Here is a 21268-nt window from a genome sequence, read left to right as displayed (position 1 = left end):
TAGCCCATACTCATTTTTTCTTCAAAAATACACACGTGAAAGCATGAGCAGTGACCCGATTTACCATTTGGAGTTTGAACTTTGATATGCGTGCTACAATAAATGAACTGAATGATAAGAAAACTTTCTACTTATGGGCAGTGCAAATGGTTGCCTGCTCGATGTTGTGTTTATAATTAGTCCTTCCGTGTTGCGTAACGTATGCATGATCGAGCAAGTTTGCATATCGTTTACAATATGCAAATAGCATTAGCAGTTTGCCACGCAAAACATATTTTGAAGTGTTGGTTAGCAAGATGACTGTTCAATGGCAAAGATCAAGTAGCTATGAGAGCGCTCTACCCGATGAAAGCTGCGACATTACCGAAAAACTTTGCCCATCGGTTACTCTTCCACGCACACTTTCAAAATCGGAAATCAATGGCAACGCGTTACTCCATAAATCGACTGAAGACATATGGAAAACGTGTACACAAAAATTAGCTCTCGAATTTATCGATCTCACTTACCAAGTTAAAGTGTCAAGAAGTGGTGAGTTTTTCCTCAATGTAATTGTCATGGGGTGCAAACACTTCAGTACTTTGCTATATTTTGGCAAATACAACTACAAAATGTTCAATTTTAAGTGCTCCTGCATTGTACGTAGGCGTTGGGGTATTCAATGAATTTTAGCTATGATTTCCGCGATGGACCTATGTTTGTGGCTATTTTTTCTCTAAACTTATTCACTCGATATTAATCTCTTAATCGTCCAGCATACACGTGTCCGATATATACAAACACTTGATAATATCGAACGCTCTTGGTACTTGTTTGGGAGAAATACATTCCATGAATCAGCATCAATTCCCCTTTTCCTATATTTAGCCACAGGAGTTTTCTTGCAACATTTAAAAGTGCAATCGTTTATCTGTTGTTCTGTACTTTCCTTGCAAAAGCCAGAGTTTATTTATTAAGCTGTTTGCACAAATTGTGTGGAAATTGTATTCACGGTTTTTTTTAAGTAGGATACAAAGCTGTGTTTCTATAGTCGAACAGTTGCCATGATTTTTAAAAGCACGTACAAATCTATCCAATGGACATAACTTATTTAATTTGTTGTGACATCTTTATTATCATATGATTGTGTCAATATTTGTTTTAATGATTGCTTCAGCAATTTATATTACGCCACAAATAGTATATTTGTTATAACAATGTTGTCGTTAAGATGGCTTGCACAAACCAACCGACTGGAAATTCCTTTATTTATTCGAGACTTCTTATGCTTCATCTTACTGATGAGCAGATTTAGCGAATGTCTTGATTGTGAAATGCAGTGGGTGGTGTTCATATATCGGCGTTTCAGTAACCAAACTTCCTGGCAATACTTTGAACTGACGTTTGGTTCTGGATCATTTATTTCAAATAGTGATGCGACGGACCATAGCATTGTGGGAGGCAATATTTCAGTATTCCAGTTCTTGAATATTTTAAGAGTCTTTGTATGTTATATATTTTTAAAAATTGAGATTGGAAAGAATATATTCAAGTGAATTTCTCTGATAACGCAACTGAAATTGGGTCGATTCGATTTGCTGAAATCATTTGACGCTTCATTGTACTCACCCACTCGTGATTGAGATCCTTATGTAAAAAAACAGCGCCATCTCTAACAAACCCAGCCTGACCCTCTCAAACCGTGATCAACTTGTCCATGGTCCCACGGACTCCACCAAACATGCCTTGACTACATTGTTCGATGAATTTTTTGGCATCATTTGTTAAATAAGAACAGCAAAAATAGAAACATAATGCATTTCTATAAATAGCTTTCATAATACATGAGCAATTAAAATTTCTCAAACGCTATTGTCTGCATTCAGGCATTGTTGACGAACAACCGCCTCCAATCAACATACCGTTGAACAAAGAGCTGTTTTACTAACACCCTCATACTAAAAATATAATAATCATGAATATACATACTTTTAAGGTGCAAATACATTTAGCTAGCTGAGCACTAATTAACAAGTGCGTTTCAAAAGACAGAAAGATACGATAAGAAAGATACTAGCATACGGCATGGAAAGCCAGTAAGAACAAAGGGTTAAAGTGCGATGGTTGCAAGCATAGTTCCGAGTGGTGGCTGAAAATATATTAGCAGAATCACGATACAAGAAGGTTTTTATCTGCTCTCGAGTTCTCCAAAAGGTCTCCATAAGCCTATGCAAACACAGTAAACATAGGAGCTATATGGCAAAGAATGGTCAAGATCGTCTATAAGTGTGCTATGAGCATGGTACAAACTACTATTTAATCAAGGGCTAACGAAGTCTGGAGTGTTTTCTGTGTTTATACAAAAATTTTCCCCATGTTGCATCACATGGTCATTAGATTCATGCCATTAGCTATATATGACCCAACAGCATAAAAGGAGATTAGCATTTGACTCTCGGTCGGCTATTCTTTAAAAAAGCATCATTATTAGATAACAATTTTGCAACAGCCAATATAGTCCATGATTTTCCCATGACTTTAAAATACAGCTTAAGCGCGAACACTCATCACACAGCATAACATGTATAATCACACTCGGATCATTTTAAATACTTCAAGTATTTCTAGTTTCCAAATGCAAATATTTCTACTCACACCAAAATTAAAACCTTACTTTCCACTGTTCATATACAGTTGAGGTTCGCAGGCATGCTAGATATTATGTTACAACTAAAGAACTCGGATAGATCGACTTGATTAAGTCGAAAGCAAAAGCTTACGCAAAATAAAGCATCTTTGCGAAGGGAGATCGGTGGTGCGGCGCCAGAGTGAAAAATTGTTTGCGTATACTTGGTTATATTAATCAGTTTCCGGTCGAAGGGGAACTTTTCGTGGAATATACTTGATTTTATTTCTTTTAATTGACACGACAATTATTTAGTTTGCTCTCTGGCTTCACAGATCTAATAATACACTAGATAGTGCAACTGACATAAAAGTTGAAGCCGGGCATATTTACTTCCGGAGCCCCAAAGTTGTGAGAATCAATATGGCGTTGTATTAGAAAATATGTGGTCCAAGTTAATATCTCGCAATTATTAGCAAATCGCGGAGGTTGCATCAACTTTTTTGCACTATTTATGAAATAAATCATTGTGACTATAGTTTGTAAGAAAAAAATTGCAGAATACGCCAATACATCGCCGTAAAATTGATTTCAAGTGTAGCTCGATTTGAAAGCATCAGCAGCGACTAAGGCTTAAGTACTGGAATTTACACATCTAAATATCGTATCACAGCACAATCTGCGATAGTGTGGCTTAGTTCGCGTGGCAAACACAGCGATATCATACTCGATCTATGGATGTATTGTAATAGAACAGGCATATTACAAAATCAGTCTGAAATTGACACATGTTACAAGCACAAATTAAATATTTTGCTCAGAATAAATAATTTAGGTTTGATATTTTCAATAACAAGAATGTGTAGAAAGTTTTATATGCATATACATGCCTGAATGGTAAAAAGACAATAAAATGTTGAAAACAGTAGCATAACATCACCATAACAGTACATTAAGCACTGTGGGCAGTGGCCATATAACCCACTGGTTTAGACTATGTCAATACATTGTTTATATATATGTGTAAAACATAGTCAAGACTACAAGTCTGGTGACTCTTCTTGCTTTAACAAGTAAATATTTTCCCCGTGTTGGACAGAGTGTATTGTATCAACCTGTGGTATCAACAGTTTCACAAGTGACCTGCTATTTTATACTTCACAAAAAATTTGGTGTAGCAGAGGTAGACTCATAATATAAAACAAATTCCGAAGAAGCAAGACAGACTCTATGACATAGACAAGCAAGACAAGCAAGACATAGACAAGACATAGACAAGCAAGACATAGACTCTTCGAGGTAGACTCTTCACATTCTTTCTGTAAATAATTTCTGAACGTATTAATTACTCACATCTTGACATAGCTATATTCGTTTGCCGACCAGAAACACCAGAAAAATGCATTTCTGGTACAATAATCCAGTGCAATATTTAATTATGTACAGTGAACAATATACTTTATATAAATCGTGAAAAATCTTTCAAACTGTTATCTCCAACTCGTTTTACTTAACAATAAATATTGGAAGATAATTCTACGACGTTCGATTGAACATTTTGTGGCAGATTGTGCTGTGATACGATATTTAGATGTGCAAATTCCAGTATCTTAAGCCTTCGTCGCTCCTGATGCTTTCAAATCGAGCTACACTTGAAATCAATTTTACGGCGATGTATTGGCGTATTCTGCTATCTTTTTCTTGAAAAACTATGGTCACATTGATTTTTTTCATTAATAGAGTAAACCAGTTTATGTAACCGTCGTGACTTGCAAGTAATTGCAAGATATCAGCTTTGACCAGATATTTCCTAATACAACGCCATATTGATTCTCACTACTTTGGGGCTCCGGAAGTAAATTTGCCCGGCTTCAACCACCACTTATGAAATGTAAGCCGTTGCACTATCTAGTGTATTATTAGATCTGTGTCTGGCTTTCATTGAGTGCAGAAATTTGGAAGTTCTACGTCGGCTTAAAATTAGTTGCCACATTTGGGCTGAATGAAGAAAAACTGGCACCATGAGTGATCACGTATTTTTTCCCTCTCAAATTATAGAATCAAAACAGATACTTCATGGTGCTTCTGGAGAATTTCATACGGGAGAACTTATTGGCATCCTTGGTCCATCAGGTAATATCTTCTCCTTCTGTAGAAAATAAGATTCACTCACCTTTCTCGTCTTTGTGTAGAAAATAAGATTCACTTGCCTTTCTCGTCCCTCTGTAGAAAATAAGATTCACTTGCCTTTCTCGTCCCTCTGTAGAAAATAAGATTCACTTGCCTTTCTCGTCCCTCTGTAGAAAATATGATTCACTTGCCTTTCTCGTCCCTCTGTAGAAAATAAGATTCACTCACCTTTCTCGTACTTCTTTAGAAAATAAAATTCACTCGCCTTTCTCGCCTTTCTGTAGAAAATAAGATTCGCTCGCCTTATTAAAAAACAGGCTTTATTTACATAGATACTCCTTGGTAAAATATATTTTGCGCAAAAATCTGATATATATTAACTTCAATTTGTGGGGTAAATTTGTGTTTTGATTAGGTGCTGGAAAGACAACTCTTGTCAATATTCTTGCTGGATACAAGTAAGTACAAGTCTAGCGTAGCGCAAAGCCTTTCTCGTTTTTAGGAATTTCGATAGGGCAATCAGAACTCGTCTTTCAATAACTAATAATTTTTTTTCTTGTGTCAGCAATCGTTGACCGCTTGAGGTTTAACTTCAAACCAAAACACATAGCTTTTTGTCTTTTAAAACATAATAGACAGCATTAGCACTTTCCTTTTCTATTGAATCCCCTAAATGTGTGTGTGTTGGGAAGAGGGGGAGGGGGGCAACAAGTTTAACTTCATCGAAAGAATTTCTTTAATTTCAAAGCTTAGTCTAAACTCAGCTCCCAGATTATGCATTAGAGCAACCTGCACACTCCATGTGTCTATCAATTTAGAAGTTTCGCGTTGGTACATTCTTTGTTTGAGGTTGTAATTAAGAAAAAGGAACTCTGTATGGAGTTCTCTACAATCTTGTAACATTTCGCAGAACCCATAAATCTGGAGGCATGGTACTCATCAACGGCCAAGCTCGTGATTCCGCTGAATTTCGCGAGTTATCATGCTACATTATGCAGGACGACATTCTATTGCCATATCTAACCGTAATGGAGTCGATGATGGTGCGTTTGAAACTGTGGGATTACGAAAATTTTTAGATTTCAGAAGGTTATATGTGTGTTTAACAGGTTTCAGCTTCTCTTCACTTGAAGAAGGAATTGGCGAAAGAAGCGAAAAAAGCTATTGTAAGTTGTTTATAATCGACGAGAGTTTACTTTATTTTTCAAGGAAATTATACTGTCTTAAGAGTATGTCTGAAGACGGTTCCGTTAAAGATGGTCTATTATCAGACGCACTTTTATTTGAAATTTCCTCTCAATGTCCAGTGTTTAATTAGATTCTAATATAGGAAAATTTCTTAAAGGAAATTTTTTTAAAACAGAGACATTATATGAAAAAATTTACCTGAATATCAACTTGGGTGCGGTAAAAATAGTCTTCAATATTTTTCACTAACGAAGGGATAAGCCATCATGGAAGGATTATCCCCTTGGTTAGAGGATCCCCCTGTGATAAACCGTCTTTTGTGAGTCTGTAATGATTTAATGATGGCGATCAAATTTCAAAAGGTGAACAACATTCTCAGTCAGCTGGGCTTAGTGGAACTTCGCGACACTCGATGTAACGATATATCTGGCGGACAACGCAAAAGGCTGGCCATTGCTTTGGAACTTGTCAATAATCCACCGATAATTTTCCTTGATGAACCAACAAGGTACATTATTTTATGCGAAGCATGGTTGTCGTCCTATCATTTTACATGCCCTCATTTGCACAACTGCAATGTTTTGGAGTATATAGGAAATGCGTTAAAGAGAGCCTTACAATTTATGGGAAGTTATAGATTATGGCTGGCTTTGATAAATGTCAAGTTATGTACAGGGACGTCGTGATGAGGGGACCCACAATCTTCCAACCTTTTTGAAGATTACCTCTTACGGACTTTCTAATGACCATGTGACAAATATGTCACAATCAGGAAGCCAAATAAAAGTGAATTGAGAAAAAAACTCCGATGCTTTAAATGCTCTAGATGTTTGGTTTGTGTGTGAGTAGCCTTTTGCATTTGAGAAAGTTTTTAAACCCTACGTCGTAGAGCATCTGCAAAAAATTTTGCCTCCAGCATTTTTTCTCAATGTGCAAAGATAACCATATATATTCCTATGTTTTGATAACTTCCTTTTTTTGTCCGGGCGATAATTTCATTGTTGCTCGCCTCCTGTATTACCAAAGTTCCACTTTGTCTTTCTTTCAAACGACTAGAGCATACTTTTCGGAAGATACTCTTATTGCTGTTGTCATGATGATTCGTAATTTCACATTCATTATTGATGTTTTTATCTATTAAACGATTTGCTATAAATTTATCTTTGTTTTATCGCAGTGGTTTGGACAGTTCGTCAGCCTACCAGTGTATACACCTTTTGAAAACATTGGCTTCAAATGGACGTATTGTTGTATGTACCATACATCAACCAAGTGCAAAATTATTTGAAAGATTTGACAAAGTAAGTATGTAGCTGTTGTCCTTTACTTTTGATTGCAGTTATCGCAACACTCCTGTTGTACTCTGGTGATCAAATAATGTAGATTGTGAGGCAAGGCTTAAAGGTCTTGCTCCCGGGCCGATCTCAATGCAAAATATGGGCAGTAGTTTGCAAAAGTTTTAGGTCCTATCTAATACTTAAGTGTGTGTTTATCACGATTTTGTCGTATTTGATACGTTGAGTAAAAATTTTATTTTGTCAATATAGAATGTCTATATTTTTGAGATAGCTCTTATATACTTAACATATATAGCAGAAGTAAAAAATACATAGTTTTGCAATATAAGTCAAAATATTTTGACAAGTTGAACTATAGTCGGAAGATAAGTTGGCCAAGTGAAAAAACATGACTTTGAAATACTCAAACTAAAGTTGTTCCGGAAAAGTAAAAATGTAACGTGCTGTTGCAAAGAAACCGAAGATAGGTCTGTGTGCTGTTAAAGAAATTTTGAAGAATGGAAACGTTGCGGAAAGGCTAAGATACCGGAATAGAAAAGGCTGTTTCTCGGGCAACAACGAGAAGTCAACATAAAAAAGTTCAAAATGGTCATAAGAAAAGAATTACCTTCTACTACAATAAAATGGGGGCTTCGCCAAAGAGCTGGAGGGAATGCATTTAGTGTAAAGAGTGAAGAGACTAGTGGTGGAGCAATGGGGGAAAAGCAGATAAAATCAATTTTTTAAGCTTATCGCTGGAAGAAGAATATTAGTCAAACTGCCATAATTGAAAAATGGAGTGGTGTTAATGTCGATAAAACACGTATGCTGTTTGCGTCGATGTTTAGTCATTGTGCTGCAGTAACCACTGCTCTTAGTGGTAGTTGAATAATGAAATAAAAGTAAAATACAGTTGAACCTGTATTAAGCGGCACCGTATTTAGTGGTGCCCCTGCGTTAAGCGGTCATATGGCAAAGTCCCAAAAGTTTCTATTAAAGTAAAAATACTATTGAATTAACCTCTATTAAACGGTCACCTCTATTAAGCGGACGAGGTCACCTTTTCCAATGTTCCAAATTTAATTTTTCCTTGTTTGAATTTGAAACTGTATTAAACGGTCAGCAATTTGAACTTTTCTCTCGTTAACTTTGCCTTCAGCCATTGAAGCAAAAACATATCTCCAAGAGATATTTGCGCGAAATTTCTAAGTTATAACTACCTCCTCCGTTGACACGCTTTCCTTTGATTATTTTTTAATCAGTTTTAGCTGTGACATTTTAGCAAATAGTAAATTTACTATTAAGAAAAGAATTATTGCTTTACATGAGTTGTTCTGGGTTATTTGGCATGTATGTTGAGGAACAATGGCGTTTGGTTCAACTTTAGTTATATTAAATACTTCATGTAGCATGTCTGGTGATTTTCCTGAAGACCTGTGATAAGCGGTCATACAAGAAATCCACAAGATTGACTGCTCAATACAGGCTCTAGTGTACTAAAAAAATTTGAAGTAATTCGACAAAACAACTTTTTAGCTAATCCAGGTAATTACTTTAATTCGCCAAGTAGTCGAATGTAACATGCGAAATGTGTAAAACTGTGGAGAGATCTAGAATACATCATTTTCATTAAATATTCCGGAGTATTTTAGCTAAGAAGTGACCTAAAACTTTTGCACAGAACAGTTTCAGTTTGCTTGCTTTCCTACTGTTAAAGATGGAGTACAATTTTTATACAACGCCCCAATGGGAGCCTGTGCTTTTTTTATTCGATGCATGATACTATTTGTAGGTTTTTTACGACTTTTCTTTGAACAATTTGTTTTCTAGCTTTATTTGTTAGCTGACGGAAATTGCGTTTATCAAGGAACAGTGGATGGCTTACTGCCATACTTGACAAAACAAGGCTTGGATTGTCCCAACTACCATAACCCTGCAGATTATGGTAACAAATTGTCTATGTTTTTACTAAGTATATCGATTTTAAGCTTTCGTGATGCAGCTATGAAATCCTTTCAATGTGAACTCCTCAATTTCCTGCTAGGACCAATTTCAAGTCATTAAATTTTATACCATTTTTATGTGTGTAGAGAATTTATTCCATCTCAGGTAGTACTAGAAAGATATTTTATGGGGCAATGTATGTCATGCTCTATTCATTCTGTAATTCTTTTGTTATTACTGGCTTCAAGCATAGACAATACTAATTCTAATAGCAAATTTTGGATAATTATTGTGTCTCAAGTTAACTTTACCTAAGAATATTTGCTGTTATAGTTTTTAATTCGTGTAATTCTAGAGAAGCTAAGGAAAATGTGCTTTGCCATTTGTGTGACTCACGAAAAAAGAATTTCGCTAAGTCCTTTTAACCAATACCACAGTCAGTCAAATTTGATTGGCAAAATAATAAAAAATACAATAAATATTAATCCCGAAATCCTAATTCGAACTGAACTTAACATTTTATATATGTAATAACTTATCATAAACGTAGTTTGGAGGTGTTTCCATTCAGGCTCTGTTCAGAGAATTGCCATTGAAAATGCTATTTATTTCAAAGGACCGTGTTATATAGTGCACTTTAAACGGTTGTATTGTGAAATTAAGTTTGCATGAATGTTAGAGATCTCGAAGTCGTGATCTGTCGTGATCTGTCGTGAAACCACGACTTGATGGTGTTATCTCAAACGAAAATATGTTTGCAGCCTGACATTTAGTTTTTTTGTTTATTAATAATACATCATTTTGTTTAGTTATTGAAGTGTCCTCTGGAGTGTACGGAGATGCGGTTCCCTTATTGGCGAAAGCATGGAGTGCACATGTGGCCGAAAATATGAAATCTAAAAGGTGCTCTACAAGCAGTAGCGCTAGTACAAACTTCAAAAATGTGATGAGGTCTGTTCTTCCATGCACAATGAAAATAAAGAAAAAGAGTATCTTTGGTGGTGTTAGTCAACTATCACAGGTATGTAAAGCTTGAAACTCATTCTATTACATGTAGGTCGACATTCTGCCAATGCCAAAGGCCTTCTCTATAACGCGTAAAGTTTGTATCTATCGTTTATAAAACCTCGGTATTTTCAAATATCTAGTAGAAAACCAGTCGCCAATCCCTGTTACGAGAGTTTCGTTGACCTAAATAATGTCAAAGATGCACATGACGGTTGTCATTGCTTTTAATTAAGCTGTTGGTGTGAATGTTCCATAATAATATATACTTCTCGACAAGGAACCCTTGTCTCTTGACAAAATAATAAAATACGCAAGTGTAGTGTTGTCACCCAAATCCTTCGCCCTAACAGCATCAAACCCTTATTGCATGTTCCACCCTTCTCCTTATTGTTTCACATGTATGTAAAAACACGTTTGTGGAAACTCTTTATGAGTGAATATTGGTGAGAAAATGCAAGTAAATCAAAACTTTCTACGTTTTCAGTTCAACGTTTTGTTCAAGCGAGCATTACAGTCCTTGCTGAGAGATCGATTATTCACTCATCTTCGTGTAGTTTCTGTAACTTTATTTGGCGTTCTCATTGGCTTGATGTATCTTCGCATTGGAAATGATGGCAACAAAGTGTTCAACAACACCGGCTGCTTGTTCTTTTCACTTCTATTTTTGATGTTCACGGCACTAATGCCAACAGTTCTTACATGTGCGTATGTTTGCTACAGGCAAAACACTTGATGCTTTTGTTGATATTTGTGTTGCAAGCTTCGAGTGATTCTTCTGTTAATGTTTCTGTTGCAAGTTTCCAGTGACGCTTGCAAGGTTCTTTGTTAAACTGTTGTGATGCCTCGATTAACATTTGGAGTGGTTACTCACACTTAACTTTTTCTCTTCAGTTCCTATAGAAAAACTGGTGTTTATTCGAGAGCATCTTAACAACTGGTACAGCTTGAAATCGTATTACTTAGCAAAGACCATGGCTGATCTTCCTTTCCAGGTTGGATTTTCTATTAATTTACTTATATAAAATGGCATTTGATAAACTGGAGAGAATTTCTTTGAAAAAGCATCCGAAATTTAAGGTTATATTAAATGATATTTGTTGTTATATAGATCGCTTTTCCTGTTATCTATTGTCCCATTGTGTACTTTATGACAGAACAACCATATGATGGCATGCGATATTGGCAGTTCTTGACCATAACTATTCTGACGTGTCTTGTTGCTCAGTCGATAGGACTGCTCATTGGAGCACTGGCGCCTACTTTGTCGGTATGTTCTACTAAATATATTGCGTACAGTGTATTTTGTATGAGTCAAAATTTGGTGATGTTGGGATTCACTGAGATCCTTTGATTTGTGTATGTGTACAGAGTGATCTGATTTACCACTTTTGAAAGCGTTTTGAAAGTTTGAAGCAAAAAAACGAACAAGCGTTTTGAAAGTTTTTACGAAGAAATATATATGGCTACACGAGGCATACCCTTATTTCCATTCTCTAACAGACTATATTTCCATGTCATCTTCAAATCTTATTAACTTATATTCGCGCTGGATTTCGTCAATATCTTGCTCTAGCTTTCACAAACGTAATGCATTTTAAAATACATTAGAAATACAATACATTACAATGCATTTTTGATACACTTCAGGTATCAAAATACCTGAAATGTTTACAGATTTTTTTAAATGAAGACTTCAACAAGACAGTTTTCTGAGCCACGCGTTCTCCCCTTGTTTGTTTGAAGATCATTGTATAGGCTGACCTACAATCTTGACTGAGTTCAGATTGCTTGAAGCTAAAATCTATATAGTATGAGCTAAAACAGTCATTAAAATTGTAAATGGCTCTTTATATAGACAGCTGTGTATGTCGCCCCAATAACTGGCATACCGGTCCTACTATTCAGTGGATTTTTTGTGAGCTTGGGAACCATTCCGAACTACTTGCAATGGCTCACATACATCTCGTACGCGAGGTATAGCTGGGAAGGGATCGTCGTCGTTATTTACGGCAACCATCGAGCACCGCTCGATTGTGAGATTCATCAATGTATCTTTCGTAACAGCACGGACGTGTTGAAAACGATGGAGTTTCGGGAAGATGCATTTGGAATGGAGGGTGCCAAAGTTTACTTGAATTGTTTCATTTTGGCAGGATTTTTTATTGTACTTCGTCTGGCAACGTATTTGGCGCTTCAATTCAAGTTATGGTCTCACAGGTGAGACGAACGGATGGTGCCAATTAATATTGCTTAGTTAGATGACTATTGTTAACTTATGAAATTCAGTCAGAGCTGGTGTCTTATATTTTTCATTTTAGATGATTATTTCAACTCTCCGACTGTTTCTCAGTACAATAACTTTCAAACGCCACATTTTCTAGATTTACTTCATGTAAGAATTACAGAGCAACGTAATGCAATTGAAAGCCACGCACATATAGCACTCAAAAATACCTTTGGTTACATTGCTATCTTCATCACATTTAATTTTCACAAACTGTTTTTTAAGAAGCCTGAAGTTTCATGAAGAATATGCATGAATCAATCTTCCACTAAATCATAGACTTATATATAATCAGCATGGCACGATATTACGTTTGTGGATATTTAATATTTTGTGTCGTGTAAGACTTCATTTTACGTTACACTACTTTAAGAAAGCCAGCTTTGAATGGATATAGCATGCTCTACATACAAAGAGATTATGGCTTATCGCTCTGTATAAATAATGTCTTACTAACCGCGCTATAGAAAAATAATGAAACCATATTTTTGAAATTTGTGTTCATTGAATGTTCTTAATTCTTTTTGCCGAATGCGAGCTTACTTAAATTCAAAATTGATAAAATGAACGACTCAATTAACCAGCAGCCATGCTACTGCTAAAAAATATGACTTACACGCAACAATGGATGCAGAATTAGTCAGAGTACATTTCAAAATAAATACTGTTGGGGCCAAAAGTCTGAGTGCAATCATGGGGCTGAGTCTTTATAATTCTTTATTATTAACACATTTGTCACTGCATGAAGATTCGAAAGCGCAAACAATGCAGTAAACTATTTCAACATTGATTCATAACATCTCGATTCAACCCAAAAAGTTACGAATTTCACATTCTGTCGACGTTTAACATAGACCTGTACAGCTTCTTTTCATATACATGCAATAATCTTCTTTTAAAGTGGTGACTCTTGGCTTCAAAGATCGTTGTTTGGTAGAAAAAGATTCTGATTTACTGAACCTTTCTAAGGTTCTTTACACAGCGCCCCTTGAAAACTTGTCTTCTCAACAATCTTGCCTTGTGAAAAGCTTTCATTATTCAGGGATTATTGGACTTCCTATTTCTTGCCATCCTTTCTTCAGGAACACTAATTGATCCGGATTTATATGATTATCTTAATATAACAGTAACTGACAACAAAAGTCCCATATGAGCATGCTCCAATAACATTTCGTATTTTCCAAACTCTCAAAACATTTTTGTTAGAAATTTAGATAAAATGTAGACTGGACTCAGACTTTAGACCCCCGGTGTATATAAATAAGATCGTCAGAGTAATTGTGGATCCGCCATGTTGACTTCTATTTTACTAAGAGTTTTCTTTCGAGTTTTCCGGTTTACGTGAGCATGCTTGAACTGTTGAACATACATGAAATGCATCTCTTGCTTTTAGCTTGTACAGTAATGAATGTTATGCTTGTCAGTCTTGTTAATTTTAGACCTTTACTTCTTGCATTCAGTTTTCGTACTCTTTAAGGCCATGTATTTAATTGAAAGGAGCTTAGCTATTTATACACTACATCATGTAGAACTCACAAGCGCCAAGAATGTTTATAGTTCTCAACTCGTTGGTTACAATTGTCGACACTCGACTTATTTACAACTCGTGACTCACATTAATTACGATCAATAACACCTATTGTCTATAACCTATGATACGCTTGGTTTACAACCTGTAACACCAAATATTTATAACCAGTAACATCCACAATTTCTATCCCATGACATCCGTGGTCTAAAACCCATATTAACCACAACGTGCAAACTTTGAACCTCATTATTTTCAACCCGTAACAGCTTCAGTTTACAAACTACAACACAAATTATATACAACCTGCAGTTTGCTATCCATAGTTTAAAACCCATAAAACAGATTATTCAGAACAACCAACATTCGTGTTTATACAATTCATAACAGTCATGTACAACTTGGACTCACATCTGCAGGTTGTAACTTGTTTCAATCGGTAGTTTGCAAAAATTGGCTTTAAAGATTATCAAAAACCTAAAAATTATATGTCTTTGGCTTAAATAAAGACGAATAACCTTTTTTACAATGTTATCTCTGGTCCAACTTTAATTTCAAGGAAATAAATATGTCCCAGTGAAAACAGTAGTTTGCAACAAATGGCTTTAAAGATTATCAAAAACCTAAAAATTATATGTCTTTGGCTTAAATAAAGACGAATAACCTTTTATACAATGTTATCTCTGGTCCAACTATAATTTCAAGGAAATAACTATGTCCCAGTGAAAACAGTATCTTGAAGCGCGTAAAGGTTGTGTCGTGTCTTATTGGAATGAAACATTGACAAATATAGGAACACGACTGTTATCAAATCTATATTTCTTTCCGCTGTTAACTTTTTGTATCGATCGAAAACTGAAGTTTTATTATTTTATTGATGTCGAGTTCGCAATTTCTCAGGACAATGATTATCATACAACAAGTTCCTCCTTCGGTCTAACAAATTTGAAGACGTTTTATTTACTGGTTTGCTAACCTAGTCTAGGATAATCTCGGATAATGTCGTTAATTTTGTAAAGTTTGATGACGGCATACTTCCGCCTTCGGCTTGCCTTCAACATAATTCAATAAATATGACCACAGGTAATTCTTGTATTTATTTTTGAAAACACTTCAAATTGATGAAATTCTATTCTGAAAGGCAAATTCATTACTAATTACAGTGTCATGACACGTATGTTGATTATGCTTGTATCTGCCACGCAAGAGAAAGAAAAGCTTTCTATGCCTGTAAATAAATCATTATTTCCATCATAAACGGCCACTCGCGACCAAAATCATTAAGCCAGTTTTTTAAAACAATCAAACATCAATAAATCCTTAATTGTTAATGATATCTCATTTTAAGGACAGTGAATATTAATACTAACTCAGCCCACAGAACAAATGTTCTTTGTCAATGTGATACTGGTGAGATGAATTGTTCTCACCCAGGCAAATGGTTTGTCAGAATGTGTATAGAAAATGCGAAGTTCTGTTATTTTGATTTTGCAAATAGAAGTTTGCCGTAACTAGCCGTTCGTTAAAGATTACTGACGATTTAGAAGGTCACAAGAAAATTTGAAAAATGCTCTATCATCATCGAATACGTGAATGCATCAATGATAATAGATAATAGCTTTTTATCTTTTGATCAAATTGTTTTTATGATCTTTCATAAACGTCAACAGAGACTGTTCAAAATACAAAATCGTAACACATGTCAATTCCTAGTGAAGTCTGAGACAACCTTTCGAAACTGGAAACAAGCTCATTGTTAGTGAAAGTGAGTTGGGCCAAGACATTCTTTATGTGTTGTACAAAGAATGCTTGTAAACATGCAGTTCTCAAATGACTTTCTTTTTTATCGCTTTAATTGATCTCTTTTCAAATCTCAATCTTTTGGGTGACAAACCCATATAGTTAAAAAATGACAAGCATTTGTTATGTTTTCCGCTTGAAACATTCTAGACAGTTATCTATTTTTTAGGATCGAAAAAAGTGTGAACCAATTGTATTTAAATATCATATTTATGGAAAGTTGTTTTCTTTTAGTATTCATCACAGCACGTCGTAAAGCAGTACGAAACAGCGAGACCACTAGAAAGCGCATAAGAATTTTAGTATTCACTGTACGTCCAAGTAGCTAAGTTGAGCTGATCGTCATCTGGAGATTTTCAAAAATCAGCATAATGGCCATCACATCAATTTTATGGCTCTTAAGTGTCATCCTGATCTCACAAGGCAAAGGTAAGACAGGAAATTTATATAGCTATTCTGATTGTCAGGATATTTTTGTTTTGATTTTTTCATGAGGATTTAGCAGTAAGAGTATTTATAGATGCCAAAAAGTTTAAGATACTTTTCAAACGTAGCTGCTTGGAAACTACTTACGATCGAGACAGACTTTAAATACATAATGACTTAATGCAACAACTTAGTGCGTTAAACGATTTATATTCGGCTTTTCGAGTGAAACTGATTGAAAATGCTATTCCAATATACATACATTCTTACGTTAGAAGATGAGCATGCAAAGCATTTTGAAACAACAAACTTTATATACCTTCCACGATTTATTTTTGAAATGCTATGTTGAAAATAAAGGAGAAACGTCATTTTTTATGTTAACGATTGATGTCGTCAATCATGCTTACACTGACGTTGCAGTTTATTTTTTGTCAAGAGACAGCAAGAGACTGATAGTTTTAAGTTAAATATCATCTTTATGGAGAAGAATTTACACAATTTGTCTTTATCTTTCATATATGGTGTTATGAAGGCTTTTGTATTTTACCTTATTTATTTACCAATTTTACTTTACTTACTTATCATTACCCCCTAGCATCACACCTATGTTTTATATTTGCATTCAAATAGCACTTTGCAGACGTCATGTGGCAAGGAATGTTCTCATCATTGGTTGCCACTGATCGTTGCTTTATCTTTAATCCCTATAATCAGTCAAAGGAAAACATAATTGAATGTAATTATAGCAGACTCCGCATTTCTCAAATTGCTAGAACAGACAGCTTTCATTTCTTTGCAGAAATCGTCATCTACAACGATTGCATCGATTTTCATTTAAATGGATGCAGGTGAGAGCAAGGCTAACCTGGCATAAAGCTATTCGCCTTTTTATTGAATGTAGTATTGTGTTGAGGAAAATTTCCTTAGTTCACTAGCTTCATCATTTTCCATTAGAGAAGAGTGTAATATCAACAGTTAATCTGTTCAATATTTGAATATAATTCTTACAAATGTTGTAAGAATGTCTATTTGAGGCGGAAAATAGACTAGGGTATACAAAATTGCTGTGGATATATATTATTTAGCTGCTCATATAATTTAGAACTAAGAAAATTAAAAGTTTAATCTACAAGACAAGATACAGAACATTATAGCTGTATTTTCGTTAAATCAAACACAAATGAAATCAGACCTTTTTGTATTTACCACGAAACTTTATTGAAAGTTTAACACTTGTTAAGTTTCGTGCATATAAATATCATTACCTCAAATGATCAGTATATGAGCAGCACATGAATGGCATGATTACTAAATGTGCGCAATCTTTCATCTACAAATGTACTGCCGAGCTGTTCTTGATTTAATGGTTTTTTGATACGCAAATCTCGTGTTGCTTCATATAAATTTTTCTACACGACACATGCTGTGATAAAATAAACCTGTCAAAAGACGCTTATCAACCAAGTGTTAAGTGTTTTAGATTATGATGGGAAAACTCAGAACGCTGCGAGATCCGTGCGACACAAGGCAAAGGTCTTAGAATTTTTCTGTGCAAGCTATACCAAGAGGCATAGTTGACGAGTTTGTCTAAATGACTTCCGAGGAAAAACATAAACAAATAGTTTATGATATTAAACTGACAAAGCTTCATAATTTGTGCATGAAAAAGGGAGAGTTGATACAATGCAAAGCCCTTTTGGGAGCTCAAGCCTCCTTAGACTAACCCCCGAATTTCTTGCATTCGTTCTGAAGTGTTGAGTGACAAAATCCCTTTATTAAATGAAGATATGATCTTCGCACTTTGCTGGACAATTTAAGCAATCGTCTCAGGACCTGAAAAAATCAGGTGACTCTTCGAAGAGGTCATGGGTTCGAATCCCGTTGAGTCACCTGATTTTTTCAGGTCCTGAGACGATTGCTTAAATTGTCCAGCAAAGTGCGAAGATCATATCTTCATTTAATTTCAAATACCGCACTGCATAAAAAACATTCATACGAAAATCCCTTTATCATATAAAGCAAAGGTCAAAATTCCTTGTGATGGAGCACCCCTAACTTCTCACATTTTCTAAAGTAATGATTGATCACATTTTGTATATTTCAATTCATTGTACAAATTCATGCTCGACTTCAGCTTGAAAGATTGACATACTAACGACAATGAAAGGAAACTTTCATAAATTTGCATGTGCTCTTCTGCAAGCAAAATCTGCTTTCGTTCAGCAAAATTCAAGATTTCTATTTCTTTTGCAGTTTCAAAAACATGTCTTACATCAAGGCGAGAACTTCGCTTGGCTATTACAACGAAAAAAACGAACCACCGTGTGAAAGATCCATTGACAGGTCTAATGTATGCCGTGGAAATGGATGGACAAAGCTAAGAACAGTTGACAGTCGTTCTGTGGTAGGGACATGCCAATCATAAGTTTCTCTCTGGAATCGCCTAATCTCTCCAACCAATTATCGGAACGAAATTTGCTTTTTTTTAGAATACTTTATACGACTCGAATATATGGACAGCAAAAGGGGTGAAACAGACTGCCTTCAATCCCATGTTTTGGAGCACAAACGTTAGCGAGATTTGTGTCCAGGCTGGAGGTCTCGACTTCAAAATTTCTGTCCAAGCCCCTTCAATGCGCAGTCTTTTCTTCGAAAAGAGAATATTGAACACGAATCCTCAATTTTGGTTAGATGCCATTGTCATTAAACCTTTGAGAAGGGAATTCAATTTTGTTCATGGTTGCTACGAAGCCGGGTTCAATGTTGGAAATTCCACATCTGTGCGTGCTCGTTTGGGCATCGTGAGTCTTAAGAAGCCAGGTAGATTAATAGCTAAGCGAGCAACCAGTTTCAGTACTCCTATGTAAAAAAATCACTACATTATTCATTTCATTATTTATTATTCATTCTTTCGATTATTCATTTTCATTATTCATTTATGCATCATTTATTGTAAATTAGAAATATAATTTTTTCATTTCGACGGAATACGGAAAAGTAAACATAGCTGGACCAAATAAATGAGCTGATTTATAATATGTTTTCTATATCTTAAATAATAAACACCACATACACTATACTTAGTTCGGCTAAAGCAAATAAAGAATATTCACAAACATGAAATAAAGAATATTCCCCCTCAAAATTTTTGTATTGCCTTTAACGCAGACCAGGGGCCTTTAATAGACACGAGGCGATTAATCGAGTGTTAACGTCATGTGAGCAACCAAAACTGATGAAAATTTCATTTTTCGAGCACAATAGACTACCCCCACTGTAATGATAATATTCATCAGCGTAGTATTAATTGTAAGGGAGGTGTCTATTTTAGACGGAGCATTTTCTGGAGAGAGAGGCTTAACACAAACTCGCGAGGCGTTTATTTGATGAGGGGGTGGTGGCTTGTAGGATCACTTTTCTGATATAACTTCTTAAAAATTTATTTTTCCTTTTTTCAATGTAAACGAGCAGGCAGCTCTTCCTTTCTCGACTTCAAAAATTGCTGCAAATGTTGCAATTTTATTTCTTACGATTATAATTGTGAGACTTTTAATCACATGGTGATTTCAGGGACGCCATCCCGAAATCGAACCTGAAGGAGGGGCTACGACTTATATTTACTAAATTTACTACGTCTTACTTTGCCCCAAGTTAGGCTAAATTATATAAATGTTAGCAAAAACTTTATCTTGGGGAAAAGTGATGAGGCTCAAGCCTCCCCCCCCAGTACGCCCTTTGGCACTGCGCCTGGATCTAGTTCGAGAAAAATCATGTGCACCTTTAATATATTTTGACAGGTTGCCCTGATAAAGACCAAGCTATTGGACTAGGAGTTCATGTCCCAGGAACAACGCAAGAATCGACAATATACTCATCTCGACATTTTATATCCCCAGGTGATATTAAGATACACGTACGTTCGCGTCCTGTAGGTTAGGTACTCATAAACGAATGCTGATTTGCAGATGAAGTACATACACATATTTAGTTATAATATGTGTATGTACTTCATCTGCAAATTAGCCTTGTTATCAGATAAAAATCCGTACATCAAGTTAGTTTTCTCCACATATTTACCATTTATGTTAGAACAAGGATCAAACGATTTGTAATTTTATATATTTGATTTACTTGTTAATGTAAGAGTATGTATTTATTATTACTAATAATACTCCTATTATCATTTAACCTCAACAAATTACAGTTAAGACAGTTTCTTTCAAAGCGAACATTAGTCAATTTGTAGCAAATAAACTATGTAAAACAACTAATGCAATAACCTTAATAATAAATAAACACTTTCTTGTTTCTGCAAATGGTTTGAATTTGGGTTTATTATTCATGTTCCACCGGAGTGCTTATTTTTTCACCCAACATATCGGATAACCTGAAATGGAATTAGTGCAGTTTTATAAGTCTTGCATACGATCCATAGTTGAGTATGCATGTTCAATATTTCACGACAGTCTCCATTGCTTTCTCTCGCATGAACTTGAATCATTGCCTTTCTGGGAGAGGGGAAGTGAGACATTTCATTTCAACACGCTAAACACAAAAAAATATGATTGTAGATTGTTTTCATCTGACGTCATTGCAACCAGGTTGGTGTACCAAATAAAAAGAATTTTAATGAAGTTCTTTCGTTTAGAACACCAAAATGGCGGCTTTATCCATTGTCATCAGTTGATCATTATTCAGTGCAAATTGTCGCGCGATCGACCTTTTGAGATCACTTTTTTCAATTGTAAGCTCTCAACCGGAACAATTTCACACTGCTGCATACAATTCAAAGGAACGTGATCGCAAAAAGTTGATCGCGCGACAATTAGCACTGAATGGAAATCAGCCTTTATGGGACCAGCACAGAATAATGGTTATACAGATGGGTCACTCAGGTGTACAGCGCGTCCTCATGTCGGCCATTATTCCAGCCAGATGATTAGGGTTTTTGAATTTTTCCAAAACTGGCTGGAATAATGGTGGCCACAACAATGCGCGGCACGACATGCGCGAGGACAAAAACATCAAAGGCTCCGACACAAGTGACTCTTCTGTATATTCTTATTCTGTGGTTT

At 35.5% G+C, this 21268-nt stretch overlaps 2 protein-coding genes across 3 annotated transcripts; both read left to right on the top strand.

The window, feature by feature from the left end:
• The first annotated feature begins 221 nt into the window (after positions 1-221).
• LOC124447533 (ATP-binding cassette sub-family G member 4-like) lies at positions 222-12930 on the top strand. The gene is made up of 14 exons (XM_046998496.1): positions 222-531; positions 4664-4738; positions 5151-5193; positions 5646-5778; positions 5845-5901; positions 6286-6431; positions 7101-7224; positions 9031-9145; positions 9954-10165; positions 10637-10853; positions 11044-11144; positions 11261-11419; positions 12008-12369; positions 12471-12930. The coding sequence occupies exons 1-14, from the start codon at positions 297-299 to the stop codon at positions 12472-12474; spliced, it is 1983 nt and encodes a 660-aa protein (XP_046854452.1). The 5' UTR covers positions 222-296; the 3' UTR covers positions 12475-12930.
• Positions 12931-15710: 2780 nt separating this feature from the next.
• Positions 15711-20509, top strand: LOC124447536. Of its 2 annotated transcripts, XM_046998499.1 has the most exons (7): positions 15711-15729; positions 15999-16193; positions 16993-17041; positions 18447-18597; positions 18683-19013; positions 19991-20134; positions 20202-20509. In XM_046998499.1, the coding sequence occupies exons 2-6, from the start codon at positions 16136-16138 to the stop codon at positions 20128-20130; spliced, it is 729 nt and encodes a 242-aa protein (XP_046854455.1). In that variant the 5' UTR covers positions 15711-15729; positions 15999-16135; the 3' UTR covers positions 20131-20134; positions 20202-20509. The 2 variants fall into 2 exon arrangements, with proteins under 2 accessions (XP_046854455.1, XP_046854454.1); XM_046998498.1 differs by having other exon boundaries at positions 19991-20509.
• The last annotated feature ends 759 nt before the right edge of the window (positions 20510-21268 follow it).

This window comes from Xenia sp. Carnegie-2017, unplaced genomic scaffold (genome assembly GCF_021976095.1).
Source record: "Xenia sp. Carnegie-2017 unplaced genomic scaffold, XeniaSp_v1 HiC_scaffold_22, whole genome shotgun sequence".
Classification (NCBI taxonomy): domain Eukaryota; kingdom Metazoa; phylum Cnidaria; class Anthozoa; order Malacalcyonacea; family Xeniidae; genus Xenia; species Xenia sp. Carnegie-2017.
This window is presented reverse-complemented; position numbering and strand designations above follow the sequence as displayed.